The sequence below is a fragment of the Gymnogyps californianus genome, chromosome 19 (assembly GCF_018139145.2).
Source record: "Gymnogyps californianus isolate 813 chromosome 19, ASM1813914v2, whole genome shotgun sequence".
Lineage (NCBI taxonomy): Eukaryota > Metazoa > Chordata > Aves > Accipitriformes > Cathartidae > Gymnogyps > Gymnogyps californianus.
Window position 1 is genome coordinate 6,885,760 of NC_059489.1, and position 19,954 is coordinate 6,905,713.

Consider the following 19,954-nt stretch of genomic DNA (forward strand, 5'->3'; position numbering starts at 1 on the left):
AATACACTGTCCTTGTTAGCCAGATTAGCTTGGAAACATGTACATGAACTTACTATGCTTCCTACTGCAGGCTGATAGGACCACAGAGGGAAGTAAACCAACTGAATTATCATTCCCCCTTTCCCTTGTGCTGATTTTCTTTGCAGCCCTTCCCTTTTGAGCTTTGAGATAGTCTGAGAAGATCATAACAGGAGTAGGAGGGGAAGCAAAGAAATTGCAATTTGGTTGCGTACTGCCAAAGGCCTCTGTACAATCAGTAAGCTGTTACAACTTCCTCACTGCACTGCCTCTGAGTAACAACAAGCAATACTAAGCTGACAACCTTTGCAAGTTTCTGCAAATGTCTTGGTTTTGGAGATCTCATAGTAGGGATTTTAAAAGACAGACCAAGTTTCTGCCTCTACACGTTCTGACTAGATCACATCACTTCTGGGCATGCCTAAATAGCAGCTCACTGCAGAGCCTGTGCTGTGGGGAAAAGGTGCCCACATTGCCAATTAAACACAGAAATTCAGGAATGATTCAGCACTCAAGCCTCAGTGGTGAAATAGCTTTCCTATTACCCATCAGTGTTTCTGAGTTTGTGTGCATTTTTAAGAGGATCTAAATGCCATCTTACTTTTCCTTTAAGTACCCCATCTGGACCAATAACTTTATCAAAGATGTGCTTTGCAACATGCGAGTCCACAGCAGAAAGAGGATCATCTAATAGGTAAATGTCAGAGCTGCTATACACCGCACGAGCAAGGCTCACTCGCTGCCTCTGGCCACCTGAGAGGTTGATGCCCTGAAGGGAAAGAGGAGAGAACAAAACATATCACACAACTCTGTTCCAACAACAGCTATGACTTTTTATGGCTCTCACCCAGTCAAGCACATGGATGCTAAATTGAAACATGAGATGCTGAAGAGAATAACTCACTCCGAGCCAGAGACAGGAACAGAATGCCTCTAAATCTGTTTGTTCACTGCCAAACTTCCACTCACCCAGCAATCTGGAGATGGAATAAGCCTCTTGCTTAATAAGCTCCTAAAGGGAGCTGTTAAAACGCAAAACTATAAAAAGGAAGACCATCAACCAGGATGTAAAATGCAAACATTCAAAGTAGGGCTGCAGCACCTGGAACATCTTCCACATCTCTCATCTTACATATAAATCCACATATCCACCCCACTTCATGATATCCATCTCAAATTTAGTGGCCTATGAAAAAAAAAATCTTTGTTGGTAACCACATATGTAAAAGTTTCTCATTAAAATGAGGTGTTAAGGGATGATCATATCACTTTTTCACTTGATGCACACCATATGTTCCCTCCCTTTTTATCCCTACAGGAAAAGGAAGGACTTCAAGTATTCTGGACAGATGCACCTTTACAATTGGACAACAAATGGAGGATGCTCTGATCTTCCAGGGCTAGATGTGCAATTGTGCATCACAGTACAACACATGCTTAAAGTTAGGAACAAGTTTAAGTCCAACTGCCTTCCACAAAACTGCCCTACATGTTTCAGTGTTGATTGTAGCAGGGATGCCATTGTAAAGATCAAACTGAATCAAGTGCTGACTTTACAGCAATCTCTCTTTAGCTAGACAGAACAGGAATCACCAAGCAGGTCTGACTCGGGGAAAAAAAAAAAAAAATTACCTTCTCTCCAATCTCAGTCTGATCTCCTCCTGGCAGCACTTCCAGGTCAGTTTTTAAAGCACAGGCCTCCAGGACATTTTGGTATTTTTGTTCATTAGGAGCTTGGCCAAACAAAATGTTATCTTTCAGCGTGGCATTCTGGATCCAGGCTTGTTGAGGCACATAAGCAACAGAACCCTTGAACAAGGAAGGAGAAAGGAAACCTCTGACTTGTAACAAGCAGCAATTCATGCTTACAACTGATTAAAATCTGCAGCACATAGATATAGCTCCTGTTTGATATACATTCACATTATACATATATGTGTGATAATTGCTGATGTATAGTTGATAGAATCAGGAAAGTCATTTTATATAAAACACAACCGAACAGGTGCGGGCAAAACCCAAATAAACAGACAAGCTGGCATAGGAGCAAACACAATTCCCTCTCCAGCCTGATGTGCACTATAAGCAATGGCAGGCACAGGCAGCACATTTCCATACCATCATTAAATGGCATCATAAACAATACCAACCTTCACAGTCACTTCTCCTTCCAGCTTTTCCATTTCACCCAGGAGAGCAGACACCAGAGAAGACTTCCCACAGCCAACATGGCCAACAACGGCAACCAAAGCACCACTGGGGACCAACAGATTTATACTGTGGAGGAAACAGGCTGGAAATTAATTAAACATTAGTTTACTAAAGACATTATGGGTCTTTAAACCAGGGCTGAAATACACAGTGACAAATCAGCCTGACCACAGCCTCACTGGATATAGTAAGCATAGCTTGGTCACTGGTCTTCTCATCCCTTTTGTGTGTACAATCAACTGTAACCAGAACTGTAGGAGTAAATGGAAACCCAGCATTAATCTATCTAGTTGGTTGTTAAATCAGTAGGATTGGTAGCAAGCCTTCTAAGACCCTTTGCTGTGTCCTATGAGTCCATCAGCAAGTCAAACAGGGTTAATAAGCATTTTGAAAGCAATTTCCAGAAGTCTTTTGGTTTTTGACTTTAAAACCAAAAGCAATTGTACGAAAGTAGTGAGTGAATACATCCCATCTAGAAACATTCAAATCACTTTAGTACCATATTTCCAGTGCTAGTAAATAGGGTTGACAATGACACAATAAAACCAAAACTTTCCCAATTAAAATCCTTTACTGTTTTCCCCATTAGGTTCATAAAGGTAGTGCTTTAGGTCCTGGTTTTGAAGGTGAACTGATACGGAAATGACTGATGGACACAGTCTCATTGCTATCAAAGTGTCTGTCACCAATAAAATCAAGCCAAACTTCTGTTTGCACAGATCCTGATGTAGAACTAGGGCTCTAATTCTTATGCAGATTCTTACCAAGCAGGTAGTTGATGTTTTGAACACTGCAAGAGGTTTTTTGTTTGGTTGGTTGTTTTTTAAAAGAAACATTCAAAACAGAAAAACTCAAAAGCACAACAAGCTTTTTTTCATTATTCTTTCCCTCTAGCGGAGTTTTGCCTTACTGCTACTTTAGGAAGCCACCAGGTAATTTGTAGGCCGAGGTGGCTAGCAATTTGAGCTGGAGATGCATAGTTCTTTCTGAAATAAACCCCAGAACACTGAAGTCAACCTGGCTGCAGATTTGGTTGCCTGAACCAAACTGGCTCCTTTGAACTCTAAGCCTCTTGCTTGCAGGTTATCCATGTATAACCTGTTAACATAATACACTCAGCACAGTGGCACGAGATCCTTGGACTGACAATTCTAAGAATACTTGTCAGGTTTCTGTGATTTTGATCTGACAACAAAGTATAACATGAGGAAGTATATGCTTCCAGGCAAATTTTGTTTGTATTCATTCACATAGGCAAATGAGCAAAACACGCACCCCCATAGTCTGGAAATGGCCCATCTACAGCCACAGGGGTGAGTCTGCCACAAGACTCTTAAAAGAACAGACCACTGTTTGCATGCCCAAGTCCAAACCCAGAGATCTCAACTGTCCTCATAATCCATCAGATCAATTTGATTTGTCCAACGTTTCAGTTAAAAAAAAAGTCTATTTAAGAAATTTACGTAGCTTTTCTGTCCTTTAATAGGTAACTATTTTATGCTAGTCGCTGTGGAGTTAAAGCCTTACAGCACTGTTCTGTAAAGCCTAAATACCATGAGGCATGAGGATTAGCTCGATCTTTTAAAGGCAGAAGAGATGCACATATGTGATGTGTGGAAAGAACCTTTTCCAGAAGTGAGCCTGCAGATATTACTAGACATCTTTCAAGCAGACCTCCCAGGAGCCAGAAACCAGGAAGCAGGTAGATGTTGAACTGCAATTGCATAAAGCAATCTTACTCTTTCAAAGATGGCTTAAGCTCCTTTCCCCAGCTGAACGTCGCATTTGTTACACTGATGGCATTGCCTGTATGACAAAAACACAACAATAGAGAAGGCAGGAAATGTATTACACAGAAGAGTACGGCTGAGAGACTGGCAGACAGAGGAATCTTTATTTATGGGTGTTTCACGTGCACTGCAGTTCCCTTTTCTACTGGCATGGGAAGCACAGTCTCATGACTGCAGGTCACAAGGCAGGCTTGTTCAGAGTGAAAATTACTGATGGCAGCTTAAGCTATCGACTGTGAGCTTACAGACCTATGGAGCTGAAAAGTTGTCCTGCTTCACGCTGCCCTGGTGAGGCTGGTCCCAACATTCGCTGCTCAGAATCCCTGTGCAACTGTTAGCACAACTTTACTTAAGAAACCACTCTCAAGTTGGTAGGAGACCACTGCATGCTGTTGACTTTGATGCATCAGATTAACTTTGCCTCTGTGCAGCTTTTTGCTTGCCACACTAACAAGTTACAGATCTGCAGGCTTTCTTTACCTCCTGGTGGGGTGGTGTGTAACAGTAATCGCATGACAACCACACAGCCATCCCTCCTCCTCCTCTGTCTACGGCATCACACACAAGAGAAGTTTCAAACCACAGTATCACCAAAGTGCATTACGTGAGAAAACACATTTTTTTGAGACCACCTGGTTTGCTCATTTGTTTTGGGATACTGTTTCCAACAGAAGAAATCAAAACTGTTTATAATGTTCCTGAGCATTCGTGCAGTGCGAAAGGTTTGAGCAGGTCTTGCTGTCCCTAGTCAGTGGATGCACTTCATTATTCAGTGCTGTTAGCATCCAATACATTGCAGATGTAAACTCAGGCCCAATAACTCAGCGCAAAGCTCAAAAATATAGCCAGAAACTTTTGTAATTTCCACATAGCCTGAACAACAAACACACGCTTTTCAAAGCAGCAGCTTCTTTTTTTGAACATCAAGATTATTGTTATTTTCTTTTTGCTTTTTTTCATAACTCAACCAGTCCAAAACAAATACAAGATGTTTGTTGTATTAGCATAGCTTAGAAAAATACTGATGTCTTTACCTGGTGTAATCACTTTTGTTTCCACACAATTTGGATCAAGTTCATCATGACTCAGGAACTGCTGAATTCTCTTTAGAGAAACGCTTGTCTAAGAAGAGAGCGCAGCATTATTTTATCATGCTTTTAATGGGGACTTAATGGTCTTACTACTGAAAAAGAAAGCATGCAGAATGGCTTAAACTTTCACCCCATGGGCTTCCTGAACAGTGACTCATTCTTTCCCTTCAATCAGTCTTATGCTGAAATTCAAGCTTTTACCTGTGAGATTTCTTAGACCAAGCTGAGTTCATCTGAGTGAAGCAAAATTCTCACAGACAAGCTTAACTCAGAAGATGTCTGGCTTTCCAATACAGGGCAGCAGTAGAGAAAGGATATTAGAAAGAAACCAGCTAACAGGCAGATGCAAGGGATCTCTGCATTCCAGAAATCAGGGGCATCTGCGGTTCTTTTTGTTCAAGTTGTTCAAAACAACTTATGCACCAGACCCTTCTTACCTGTGCAACATTGCTAATGACTTGTGGAAGCATATTGAGGGGAAACTTTAAAATATTAAACAAGGAGAGGGAGACAAAAGCCTTTTCTGCATCCAGGATATTCTTCTCATCCACCGACACATACACAGCAAATGTCGTCAATGCTACCTGAAAGCCAGAAAGTGAGTTTACTGCAAGACATATGTAATATTTTGACATTTTAAAAAGCAGTCAAGCCTGATAGGCATCTTTGAAATAAAAGTATCAACAACAAAATTGGGCAAATTCTCTGTTTCTGACCTTTTCAACATGCTTTAAGAATGACAATCCATATGAACAAGTTGATATAAAAAAGGGCATGAGGAATAAAATAACTTTCAGATTACTAATGGCTACATTTATTTGAACTAGGAGATTCAAGAGGTGAACTACAGAACTCGGGTAAATAAAAACGAGAAGCGGTTATCTGGCTGTGGTTTGGCTGCATTTCCAACTCCACCCAACCCAATTTTCGCATTGTAAACTGCAGGCTAAGCAAACAAGACTCACTGATCAATAGGAAAGGGAGTAAAATCCAAGTTATTTGCTGGTTCGCTGTATGACAGGGACCATCCACTGTGGAGGGACCATCCTATGCAGTAAACTAACGGTGAGCAGGAATTGGGATGTGCACTTAAGGAAGTGCATTAACTTTAAGGAAACATGAAAGAGGCAGGATCTTGAGGCCGTTAAGAATATTTCTGTAGGGTTGAGCCTTTGATCTTGAGAACAGCTGGCTAGGAATATTTTTGACAAAGCACTTATCTGAATGTTTTTATTCACCAAAAGCAAAACCCTTTCTGCAAAAGGGATCACAGTGCAATGAAGTGGAAAATAGAAGGAAAGAGAAAATTGAGGAAAAAGCGTTTCAGAATTGGCAATGTATCATTTGGGCTTTATTTTTTACATTAAATCGATCTTTTTTTAGGTTGTAGAATAATTTAACAACTCCCTCTCCCACTAAAACAAGCAGAGCACTGTAACACGAAAGGTAGAAATGAGAGCTTAAGACAGACATTGTCCTGACTGACTCAATTACAATTTTTTTTTTTTTGCTATTTTTGCTATTCACAAATATCTCTGAGGTTTCAAATTCTAGTTTCAATTTGTTATGGGAAGTACTTTGAAGTGGTTGGAAATTCTCCCGAGACAGCTATCCCAGCTTCCATTGGCAGGCTTTATCAAGAAATACTTTAATACCGATTAACAAAAAGGCTCTAGAGAACAGGGAACTTTGCTTCAAAGCATGTGAATAGTTTTTTTAAAAAGTATTTACATTTTATTCCTATGTACATTTAGCAAGCAGAAAGCCTCCCACTTATCCTTCAAGGATGTACTTGTACAGCTTAGAAAGTCATGCAAATTCAATTTACCAGGAATGGCGCACTGATCCATGCAAAGGTGGACAAAGAATTGAGATAGGCAGATTTTTTCAAAACTCGCAGCTCATTCTTTCGTATCTCCAACACTTTTTCTGAAAACGATGGTTCCCAAGCATACAGCTTCAGCACCTTTATGCCACCCAGAATCTCATTCATTAATTTAATGCGGGAGTCCTTATATCGCATTTGTTCCACCTAGGTTATTAGTAAACACAGGAGACAGAGTGTCACAGGAATGACTAGAAGAGAGCTTTCAACATGTTGTCTCACAGCTGTGATGGTCCTTGGGCTATTTCTAAAGAGGATGCAAAAGGTAATTAAAGAAAGCCAGACTGTTATCAGTAAGCTTACTGTGCAAGTCTATACCTCCAAAGAAACCTGGAATCAAAGAAAATGGCTGGAAAGCAGACTACAAAAGTTTTCCACTCATCTTCACTGTTAGGGGTTACATTTTCAAAACCACCTTAAAGAAAGATTCAGGCACTTCACAAAAATACTACCCTACTTCTTCCTTTCATTTCTTTGGGCATCCCTTGAAAATTGTGGTTACTCCTAGTTTATTTTTTTTCCCTATACATTAGAATACAGTGCTTCATTCAGTTACTTTAAAAAAAAAAAAAAATCCCTCCTCAGCTGTACAGACAAAATGAAAAACTGTGTTCACACACACATGCACACAAAGTTATGCAGCTCTGAGCATCTTACAATGGGCAAGGGAGAAAAGGAATGTTAATACTAACATGTCAGCATCCAAAAGATTTAATGGGAAGTCTGGATGGCTCTTTAAGGCACGTAATAATACCACTGTTACTAAGGCTGTGTTTAAATGTCACAATTTATATTTGTTTTCCAACTCTTACCTTTTTTACATCAACAGCTTGATTTTTTTTTTTAATCTTCCAAACAGTCACTGATAGGTTGCACAGCACAAGCCACTTATTAGATTTTTCTAGCATAAAGCCAGAGGGCACTATTATATTGGTTTTTTCAGCCTTCGTTGACTAGAGGCGACTAAGACTACAAAGAAAGGAATAAAGGACCCTTGTACCTTAAGATAATAATTCAAATTTAGCCCAGCTCAGTAGCAGTGAAAGTCAACACTGGCTATTAGCATAAAAGCCAAGCTGCCAGGTTTCAGTTCCCATCTCTGAAAACAGTCATTCAAAGAACAGCATTTATTTGCCCTTTCTCTAGGCACTCCTAGAAGAAGCCGCCAGGTGAAGGGATATGGACACAAAGAAACTTCTTGCTAATCCCAGAAGCGGCTCCAGCAGTATGATGAAGAGCCACTGACTCAAAGCCACAGCTTTCCCTTAAATAGCATTCAAATCACTACGGAAAAACTATCTGAGAGGATACAGTTATTAAATATATCAGTACAATCTTACTCATAAGTAAATTGGTGCAAATGGCAGCTCATTAATGGCCAAGACAACCACTGATGCATTCATCTCTCATAGCACAGCTACCAATTCAGGTAATGTCACCTTCTCTGCTGGTACTTTACCTGGAATGCTCTGGTTTTCATTGCTATTGCAGAGTTAAATGGGATAAGTAAAACCATCACGGCAACTCCTGCCAGCACAGAAGGCCCTAAAGTCTTGATTGAAAGAAAAAAAGTAAGTTGTTGTTGTACCCAAGTGCTGCTGTTCCCTATGGTGAGCATTAAAACAACAGTAGGTTATAGAAACAGAAATGAATGTTTTACATAGAGAAGTTGAATTCCTCCCAGCGAAGTGTTCTGATTCCACAGAACAACTATGAGGGGGAGACAGAAAAATATGACAACATCCATCTTGAATTATTATTATGCTAGTATTGGTGATAGCAGAGCGTTTTGTGATTTACCTGTTAAGTGGTTCCCAGTGGGAGGGGAAAGTAAGTTTGAACTAATGCAAATACAGAGCTATTGAGCAAATGTAGAAAGGGAACAAGCCACACAGAAGGAATTTTTCCATTGACTTCCCTCTGATGTAGGGAACTGTAATTACTGAATTAACCCAGTACCCTCAATGCGAGTAAAAGCATACAAACTGCTAGCTACCAGAGTTCAGCTTACCAGCGGAGCAGTAACTCATAAAGCTGCTGCAACTTAATGGCTTTCAAGTCTAAATCAATATGGTTAAGTTGGTGCTACTGTTTTATGCAGTAAAACAGATTAATTGCATAGAAACATTTTAAGGATGAAAGCCAGTGCTCAAACTGAACCTGGAATAAACCAGAAACAACTTCACTGTAGCAAAGGAAAAATTATGGTTATTCCAGGTGAGATTTGTTTCATGTTGACTTGCACAAAACTTCCTTATATGGCATGATATAATCTTTATACATGGCTTACATTTCCTTTGTGCAGGGTTTTTTTGTTTGGTTTAATTTTTAAACCATTTCCCTCAAGCTCTCATTTGTATCAACTACTGGGAACACTGTGATGAGTCCAAGACTGATCCTATCAAAGCATGGTAGGGACAGAGGAGACATAAAGGCTATGTTTTGCTTCAAATGCCTTATCTTGCCTACCAGCTGAACAAAATAATTAAAAGACTAATTGATCGTGTACACCAGTACAAGCTATTTTACTACAAGGCAGAACAATAAGTTTCTAAAAAAGCAATGGTGGGTCAAATTAACAAAAAATAAGCAGCTTGCATATCATTTAGACCAATTCTGAAAAAATGTGACAATGTCTGTACCTGCCAGAGGAAATACAAAGCTAGAAATATCTGGAGTGGTGCAGACCACAACATGTTCAGGAAAGTCATCAGGTCCATGAAACGCTGGGCATCCACTGACATCAAGTTGACAATTTCTCCAACAGTAGATGAGCGCTTTGCTGAGTTTGTGATGACTAAGGACTGAGAAATAAGAGAGATTCAGCGGATTCACAATCTTGATACATATGGAGAAACACAGAGAAGAAATCCTCAATTATTAGCAAAACAAGACACTCCCCGAGAATGTGCTTCTCCAACAAGAATAAAATAATTCACACCTACATCAATTCCTAATCTCCAAAGAACAAGACTTCATGAAATGCTTTGCTTCTGAGCACCTCTATCTCAAGCAGTATGTAGCATTCTGAAGAAAGCCTAGTTGCACCTAATCAACTCATAGCACAAACACACTATTCTCCTGGATTCCTTTTCCAAATATTTAAAGTGAACCAGTATTTGCCTGTGATATGTCTGGTGACCTACCAGTACACCCACATTAAGTTGCTGATAGCTAGAGAATTCTGTAAAGTATGATAGAAGTACCCCTAAAAACTCACCAAAAAAACCCATCTTTTATATTCCAGGAGGCTATTCTTCTCCAATATGCCTGCTCTTCCCCGAGTATTTGAGAACTGAGGCCACTTGCTTGGCTATACACTGGTGTTCCAGCCCATGAAATGCTTCCAGTCTTACCTTTCGGTATATCACTCCAGTGATCCCAGTTCTCAGCCTCATCCCAGTAACAAAGCAGTACTGGAAATGCTGGTGAAGTATGAGTGTCTGTAGCACAGCACAGACAAACATCAAAGCCGCAATCAAAAATCCCCACCAGGCTGGGGCATCTTTGTTCTTAATGAAGGCGATTAATACACTGTTTTTCAGAAGATTAGGGAAGGAAAAGGAAAAAGAAACAAAAATAAAAAACATGCAGCAAGTTTAATGGGACATAACACAGCTTCTCTCAACTATGGCATCCTGCCACATCCTCTCTCTAACCACAAAAAGTAAACAGCTCTCCAGGATGCAAGCTGAGTTACGATTTCAGTCAAACAACATTGCAAGGATCCAACAGCAAAACCTTAGGCTTTGCCAGTGAGAAAGTCCATTTGCAAATGAGCCTGTAGAAAATGAAATATGACGAGAAACTCTAGGTTTCCCCTGAGATCCAGCATTTAAACACATGGCTCACTGTCTGAGCTCTATTAGGCAGCCCCCCAGGGCAAGAGGTGAATGATAGGACACAGTAGGACAGTGTAGTAAAGCAGGCAAAACCAGCTTCTTTCCCAAATCCTTTTCAAGCAGCCTGAGTGCTTCTGCCTGGGGTGTTTTCCCACAAAAAAAACTAGATTAAAAGACATCCGCCTGGATGGATGCATAAGAGTTCTTCACTCCTACTTTTTTGGTAAAATGGTAGTACCATTAAACTGGCTATATCATCTTTTATTAATAAGCCATTTCTTACTACACACAGCTGCTCTCCCTGCGAGACCTGCACACTGTCATGTAGCAAACAAGCAGAACAACATATGGCAATGTCCAGTGTTCTCAAAAATCACATCTGTGATTTCAGCCTACTGACCAGAGTATTGAATTGTCAAAATATGGGAGGAACAGAGATTTGACTCCATGGTTCAAATAACCAGCAGGGGGAAAATATACCTGGAACCTACAAATCAGGCCCCAAAGCCTTGCGTTAGAAGCATGAGGTTGCTACATCTTTCTTCTTCCAGTCCAGAAAGATATTCCTTCTGCACTGCACCAGTCGTTCATGCTGTAAGTGGACAGCTTCAGGAAAATCTCTTCCTCATAGTCCCAGCATGGGATTTAGCAATCTTTTTAGAAACATAAAACTATCTTATGTGCAACCTGCCAGACAGCCGTGGCTTTTTCATTTTCTCTTACCACTAGCAGTGCATTTTCCAAGACTACGGGAATTTAGGCTTGAGAAGAAATTCCCCATCATATGCCTTGAGATATCACTAACAACATATCCAGGAATTTATGCAAATTTGAGAAATTCCCAGAATAGATTATACTTCATGTGTTCTCAGAAGGAAGCCAGCTGCCTCCTCTTCACTAGGGACTCTGGAAGAAGACAGACTGTAAGCTATTAAATGTCACCATACCGGGACGGACCCTCTTTTTAGCAAATTTCTGGGTACGTCACAAACCACCCACAGAACAACATGGGCTAAGGAGAATCTCCATCCTTTATTGGATGTGGGGGGAAACAGTGACAAAGGATGAGGAAAAGGCTGAGGTACTTAATGCTCTCTCTGCCTCAGTCTTTAATAGTAAGACCAGTTGTTCTCTGGGTACCCAACCCCCTGAGCTGGAAGACAGCGACGGGGAGCAGAATGAAGCCCCCATAATCCAAGGGGAAATGGTTAGCGACCTGCTACACCACTTAGACACACACAAGTCTATGGGGCGGGATGGGATCCACCCAAGGGTACCGAGGGAGATGGCAGAAGTGCTCACCAAGCCACTGTCAATCATTTATCAGCAGTCCTGGCTAACCGGGGAGGTCCCAGTTGACTGGAAGTTAGCAAATGTGACGACCATCTACAAGAAGGGCCAGAAGGAGGATCTGGGGAACTACAGGCCTGTCAGTCTGACCTCAGTGCCGGGGAACGTTATGGAGCAGATCATCTTGAGTGCCATCACACAGCACGTACAGGACAACCAGGCGATCAGGCCCAGTCAGCATGGGTTTATGAAAGGCAGGTCTGCTTGACTAACCTGATCTCCTTCTACGACAAGGTGACCCGCTTAGTGGATGAGGGAAAGGCTGTGGATGTTGTCTACCTAGACTTTAGTAAAGCCTTTGACACTGTTTCCCACAGCATTCTCCCGGAGAAACTGGCTGCTCGTGGCTTGGATGAGTGTACTCTTTGCTGGGTAAAAAACTGGCTGGATGGCCGGGCCCAAAGAGTGGCGGTGAATGGAGTTAAATCCAGTTGGCAGCCGGTCACAAGTGGTGTTCCCCAGGGCTCAGTATCGGGGCCAGTTCTGTTCAATATTTTTATCAATGATCTGGACGAGGGGATCGAGTGCACCCCCAATAAGTTTGCAGACAACACCAAGTTAGGCGGGAATGTTGATCTGCTTTGAGGGTTGGAAGGCTCTACAGAGGGATCTGGACAGGCTGGATTGATGGAGCGAGTGCCAGGTCCTGCACTTGGGTCACAACAACCTCATGCAACGCTACAGGCTTGGGGACAAATGGCTGGAAAGCTGGCTGGCGGAAAAAGACCTGGAGGTGTTGGTCAACAGCCAGCTGAATATGAGCTGACAGAGTGCCCAGGTGGCCCAGAAGGCTAATAGCATCCTGGCTTGCATCAGAAATAGTGTGGTAAGCAGGACTAGGGAAGTGATTGTCCCCCTGTACTCGGCACTGGTGAGGCTCCACCTCAAATACTATGTTCAGTTTTGGGCCCCTCACTACAAGAAAGATATTGAGGTGCTGGAGCGTGTCCAAAGAAGGGCAACGAAGCTGGTGAAGGGTCTAGAGAACAAGTCTTGTGAGGAGCGGCTGAGGGAACTGGGGTGGTTTAGCCTGGAGAAAAGGAGGCTCAGGGGAGACCTTATCGCTCTCTACAACTACTTGAAAGGAGGTTGTAGTGAGGTGGGTGTCGGTCTCTTCTCCCAAGTAACAAGCAATAGGACGAGAGGAAATGGCCTCAAGTTGCGCCAGGGGAGGTTTAGATTGGATATTAGGGAAAATTTCTTCACCGAAAGGGTTGTCAAGCATTGGAACAGGCTGCCCAGGGAAGTGGTTGTGTCACCATCCCTGGAGGTATTTAAAAGACGTGTAGATGTGGCACTTAGGGACATGGTTTAGTGGTGGACTTGGCAGTGCTAGGTTAATGGTTGGACTCAATGATCTTAAAGGTCTTTTCCAACCTAAAGGATTCTATGATTCTATGACCTCAGAACACAGCTCCACACTGGTGTTAAGAGACACTCATATAGGAGCAGGGCCCTCTCTTCTCCCCTTCCCCACATCCACCTGTGGCCTTCATCCAAGCTCCATTCCTTTCTCATGCATTAACAGGACTATGTGCTTTTCCATTGAGGTGGAAATAAAAAATAATTGTTTGATAGAAATGCTGGTATTTCCACTGTTACTTTCTTCTTAGTTAATGATTATCTGATGAAATTCTCACTTTAAGAATACTACTAACAGAGAAAAAATTGTGAGGATCATGCAAATTCCTTTATGGATCAGGCTGAGCAAACTGGTGTCCCTGGAGATGGGAGGTACAGGTGTTCCTCATACAAGGAGACTTTGAGGACATACCACTTTTGCCAAGATCTCTCTCGCGCCTTTTTTTTTTTTTTTTTTAATAGAACCATAATTTTCTTTCACATGGAAATTTACTGCAACGTGCCTCACACATTCTCATTGCTGTGCACAACTAAGAATACATGAACTCATCTAAATGGTCCAAAATCTTCCCCAGATGACAGCAGCATGGCCAAAGCACCACATACTTGAGCATCATGCTTCATTTGTATATCAAGTCACGCTACAGCTGCGGCCACCACCAACACATGTGGGTATCAGATGTACTGGATCCAGTAAGCAGTGCTTTGCTTCGATTTCACAAATAATCCTTTAGAAATGGAGAGAAATTGCTTTGGACTGTTGCATGAAGCAACAGGTAATTTGTAATTTAAAGCTGTCTATTGGTGATAGGCGATCTACAAATTTTGCATTTCAGTGAAGCTTGCCCAATTTACAGCTTAGTCCACAATAAAGAACTCCTGTCTTATGGCATTTCAGCGGGAAGGTGAGGGAGCATACGCATGCAGCACTGTGAGGGAAACTAGCTATGCATTTCAAAAATAAATAGCCCGTGCCAAAGCCAAGCCTCCATAGGGACTGCACATAGAAACTACTCACACAGTAAACCAACCTTAACAGCTGAGGGTTGACAAAAGAAAGTAGGTCTTGTATCAGCTTGAAGAAGGAGCCGATTAAGAAGTACGGCCCAAAGGTCCTCAACAAAGCTTTGAGAAAGGAAGGCTTTCTATTGTGCTTTTTGTCTCTGATCAGAACTTCTGCTTCCTCTGGACCATCACCAACATGATTCAGCACATGGTTAGATTTCTTCATATATGTCACACCTTCTTTCCTAGGGGAATGAGACAAGCAATTAGAGAGAACTGACAAGAATGTCATTGCCCTATGTGTACAGCACTGCGGCAACATCTAAAAGTCTGCTTCTTTCTTTGCTATGCTACTGATCAACAGCAAGACTTTCAACAAGATCTAGATGTGCTCAGGGATAGGCCACTCTTGCGTAATGAGTCTTGTTTTCTTTTCTTTTTCTGCAGTACTTACGAGGTGTACTCCATAGGCCAGAAAATCAATCACCATGGGATGAGAACGTGGCTCAAAGGAGTAGGAGATGAAGGCTTGACTTCCTTTGGCAGAGGACAGAGTTGACCTTGAACCTCCCATTTCTTGTAAAGGAATCCTCTAACAGTTGTTATTTACATACCACAAAACGCACCCTCACCTAGTCCTTCTGAGACTGTATTCATTACTCATTTAGTAGCTATACTAAACCTTTAGCCTTATCTGATCACACAGCTGCTTTCAGAGAAGTGGTCTGAATCCCTCTGGGGAGACAGACATTGAATCACACGCCAAGCTTAGAGAGGAAGCAGGCACAGCCCTCTCAAAATACAGAGTTTTGCATTCCTGGAAACCTGAAAGAGTACAAACCATAGCACCTCCAAAGGTGAGCCACCTCCGAGATCTGGGCCACAGCTGTCCGAGGTTCTTCTAGGACAGAAACTTTGGGTTTAGGTGCCTAAATTTTACTCAGATGACAATTTAAGCATTAAACCCTCTTTGGCTGTATCCCTTTCTTACTTTGTGCCTCTCTTTCTCCATCTGCAAAATAAGCCAACAAAAGTGACCTCTTCTGCAAAGCTCTTTGAGACTGACTCATGAAAAATGGACCCAACAGGTCCGTGCTGCTCTCCAAGGCTCTAGGTGAGTTTTCTAGAAGCACCTCTGGAGTTCAGGTGCCTGACTTCTGTTGCTCATCAATAAAGATGGGGTGCTCTGGAAAATTATTTCCTCCATGAATTGCTCTCAAAGAGCAGCCTGGCAGCTCTTCTACCAGCAAATACCGAATTGCTGCTGTTTCTTGGGGGCTATGGGACCTAGAGAACAATTTCCTGAATGTCAGCCAGGAAGGTTAAGTCCAGGTGGAGCAGGGAGAAGGAAATTAGTCTGGGGCACATAAGCCTTATAAGAAGGGACAGATGGAAGAGAGACCGTAGAAACAGTGAAGACTTACAAGAAGGCATTTGAAAAATAACTTGTGAGTACTACCAAGTGAGGTTGGATTTATGATTCTTCATAAAGAGTGTCCAGATTTTCTGGAGCTGGCTGGCTGCAGAGTCAAATAATTCCAACAGCCTGTAAGCGTTCAAAATGATCACTGTGGCTAACAGTTCACAGGTAGAAACTTGTTCACATCCTTTCAAACAAAGGCATGTACAAATCCCAATTTCTTTGCAATAAACTTTGAGGGCAGGGGAGAACCTAAATCAGACAATTTCCCCCCTCCCCCCCCCCCCAAGACAAGAACAAACAATGTTGTCTTTGTCCTTCCAGATCAAACCTGGAGAGTTTATGAGCAAAGCCTTATTTTTCTGGCAACCAGGCTGTTAAACTCATTGAAGGATTTGAAGAAACAAGACTACTTGCCCCTGGCTTTGTGCTATTAAAAATGTTTATTACAGTGACCTAACAGCAACGCAATAGTTCTCTCACAGCAAAAAATCCCAAAGGGAGAAATGCACTTCTAGTGTTTACTACGCGTAGCTAGGTGAGGTCAGGTTTTCAGCAGTGTGTGGGACTGCTCACACCCAGCTTTTTATCAAAGCAAAAAGCATGTGCCTGGTTTCCATTATTTATAGCAGGGCAGATAATAGATGCTGATTATCTCATGGGAGAACACATAGCTTTCTCAATGGTGATGACAAGGCCCTGCACCTTCAATTTGTCTTCAAAAGCATAGTCTCTAAAGTCAGAAGCTAACTAAAAATGAGGCAAAATAGATTCCAGCTCCCTCTTCTGCATCCAGCACAGCTCTAACTTTCTCAGAAGCAACTGCACTTATCAGTAAAGTGAGCATGTAGAGACTTCAGCCATACATGCAAAGAGAGCAAAAGCAAAGGAAAAATACTCTTTGCACGCTTTATTATCTATAATAACAACTTAAATCCACACTGATCTCTCCTGTAACTCATTAGTAGCAAATGAATTATTAGCAATTATTGAACAGTAATTCACAAGACAGCTGTGAAGCAAAATGTAAAAAAGGTTTTGTAGGTTTGGGAACAATAGAAATGTGATAGTCATTACAACAAAATAAGTTTAAAGCTTTAGCTATGCCAGAGTTGCAACTGATTAAGTTCTTTAAAATAAATTACTACTGTGTACACTGCAAATATTTTCCACGACACTTTCAACACATGTGCAACTTGACACAGCATTTTTAATGTCATAAAAGCTTGCTCAGAGCAGATTTAATGAGAAGAGTTAAAAAAAAGTATTTACCACAGCTCCCAAGCAACTACCACTAATGTTATTTGACATGAAGTAATTGAGAATACCTACTTATAATTGAAGAATAAGCAGAGCCATGAAGCTTTCAGAATTACGTGAAACCCAGCAATCTGGAGTACAGTGATTTGCTTTGTTTTTGCTCTTTTTCCCCACCTTAGAATCATTAATATAGTTGCCACAAAATTTTACCTGAGCTAAATACAAGCCAGAATTTATGGTTAAATTCATTGCCAACTGGCCCCAGTTTGTATGAATAATTTCCAAAATGCAATGAATCCCATGACAAAACTCCAGGCAAGGTTTCTGGTTTCCTAGTGTAAGTTTTCCTGGACCCTAGGCACTTCTGCACAATGGCTGTGCTCTTACTATATAAAAGCCTCGGGGAGTAAGATTTATGTCTGTGCAGCAAAAGACCAGAACCCAGACAATGCACATTATTCCACACCGTAAAAATAGAGACATTAAGAAAACAAAAAACCCCAAAGTAAAACCACAGCACACACAGAGCACTAGTGGACAAGCTGCTGGTGTTAGTGCTGGAAACCTTTCAAATTTTAGCTGCAAAGTGGAACTCTCCACATCATAATCACCCTTGCCAAGAACCTTACAACTCTCTCCTAATATTATCACATAATAGGGTCTTTCCAATTTGGCAAGGATATGCCCAGAAAAGAACAGAGGAAAGCCTCCACATGGAGAAGAAATCTCCACAATGAAAGGAAATGGAAGTGCAGGCCTCCTCCTTATTGACATTTTTAATTTGAAACACACTATTATCACATCTATTTGTTTGGAAACATTTTGGATATTAACCAGTGGGAGAAGGAAATACAGTTGCACAATAGATAATTTCTTAAGACTAGATTAGGACAGAACATGCAATAAAAAGGATATCCTCTCCCGCATGGATGTAACTATATGCGAGTTCTGACCCTCCTCCCATTTCCATCAGAGGCTATGCGGATTTTGCTGCTAACTTTCCAGGCAACAAGAGTAGGGTCTCAGCTCTTAAAGTGGGATATCTCTTCCCCTTCTGCCTTTCACATGTTTTGAGTTTCATATCTTTACTGCTAGGAAGTGAAGAGTTGCTCACTGCTAAGAGTCTTAAGGCTAAAAATAGCATCAGGCCAAAAAACTCATGATGGGGATGATGAGGAATTCCTTTTGGTTTATGGTGCCTAGAAGCTGTGCTCTAACATGCCTAGGAGGGAGGCAATTATGGGGTTAGACATCTACCAGGTCAGTGATGAAAGCTGTCCATTTTCTACAATCCAACCAACTCAATCCCTTCTGCTTATGCATCCTCAGCCCTTCTCCACTTGGTAAATGGCACTACCTGCCCACGCAGATTTTAAGCACCTAGTTAAAAAGCGTGTAGGTGGTACACAAGCCCCAGAGGCTCCTGCTTGCCTCTGCCTAGACATATTAAAATAAGCAAATTTGACTGTTAATATTAATGAACAACAGATAGGTCAAAGAGGTAGGTGCCATTTTTACTTGGCTTATTTTCAGGAATGAGTAGCTTATTAATGTTGAAATGACTCAGATCAATCTCCGTTTGCAGACTTGTTTGTATACTTACTGTTTGCACTCTGCTTTTTCTTTGTCCCACTCTTTACTTAGTTGTTGTACAATAACTTTTGAAGTATCATCTTCATTCAGCGACCACAAATCTTTATCTTCGAGAGGCCTTTTGTAACCAAGAATTGCCATGCTGCACAGATGGAGAAAAACAGTCCAATTCAGTTTGACTAATAGTACTTAAAGCATTGCTAGTAACTCTGGGACTATTAAGCTAACAAAAGCAAGAAGATACATCTCCACAGAAAGGGTGATAATTACACCTCCATCTCCCTTTGTTCCTTATATTGATGTTTGCAATTAAGGAAAGGACATTACGTAGTTTTGGTTACATGTATTTTATTGAAAACATCACTTCAGAAAAAAAGGACAATAAAAACCAACTACCAGAAGCATTTGAATGAAACTGTGGTTTTAAACGAAAACAGTGAAGCTTTAGAGGTGAAAATAACTAAGTCTATCTGGAATAACTGTCAGAGGTCAACAAAATGCAAAAGTGAAGCTCACGTAAGTTAAAGGAAAATCAGATTTCTCTGAAAACTACAGTTCCTCAACTGTAAGAGGAATTTTGTCAAGGGATACGGGGAAGCTGAGCATTCAAAACTCTGGAAGTTTAGAAAGATCTCACTCTCTCACTAAAAAGAACTTTACAGGGCTGTTGCCAGGACAATGAAGTTACATGGATGGAAGAATGAAGATCTCAACGCCCTCAACCACTATGGAAAAAATGGGTCTTAACGTGACCTTTGACAGCTGTTCCACTTCTTTATCATGGAGTAGTAGTAAGCCCAATCTCAAATTTGCATCTTTAATACACATGCCTTTTGACAGCAGTATCAGTTGGTGGTAATCACTTGTACATATAACCCAGTTTACCTTCCCTCTTGCATGGCAAATGTCCTTATAAAAAAGCATTCACCCATGAACCTCAACAGGAAACAAAATGCATCCTCAGGTGGGTGAAAGGTTGCCACAATTAGTCTTGTGGAACACAGTCTTACATCTCGGTTTAGGTTGTACTCCAGCATGTGGTAAGCACAACCAGACTGTATACCCTACCAGTCATGCCACAATTGTTGCCACTGCTCTTCAGAGAAGAAGTCTGGGCAGTACGAGCA

General features: G+C 41.4%; 1 protein-coding gene across 1 annotated transcript in view; it reads right to left on the reverse strand.

Annotated features, from left to right (window-relative positions):
* Positions 1 to 19,954, reverse strand: part of ABCC3 (ATP binding cassette subfamily C member 3) — a 52,298-nt gene that overhangs the window by 12,337 nt on the left and 20,007 nt on the right. Inside the window, exons 7-18 of the mRNA XM_050908466.1 lie at positions 18,838 to 18,969; positions 14,581 to 14,799; positions 10,352 to 10,529; positions 9,638 to 9,799; positions 8,455 to 8,547; positions 6,939 to 7,142; positions 5,548 to 5,694; positions 5,054 to 5,141; positions 3,969 to 4,035; positions 2,169 to 2,274; positions 1,651 to 1,827; positions 620 to 787 (exon numbers count right to left, since the gene is read on the reverse strand). Of these exons, the coding sequence (XP_050764423.1) occupies positions 620 to 787; positions 1,651 to 1,827; positions 2,169 to 2,274; positions 3,969 to 4,035; positions 5,054 to 5,141; positions 5,548 to 5,694; positions 6,939 to 7,142; positions 8,455 to 8,547; positions 9,638 to 9,799; positions 10,352 to 10,529; positions 14,581 to 14,799; positions 18,838 to 18,969 (1,741 nt within the window). The remainder of the gene's footprint in view (positions 1 to 619; positions 788 to 1,650; positions 1,828 to 2,168; positions 2,275 to 3,968; positions 4,036 to 5,053; positions 5,142 to 5,547; positions 5,695 to 6,938; positions 7,143 to 8,454; positions 8,548 to 9,637; positions 9,800 to 10,351; positions 10,530 to 14,580; positions 14,800 to 18,837; positions 18,970 to 19,954) is intronic.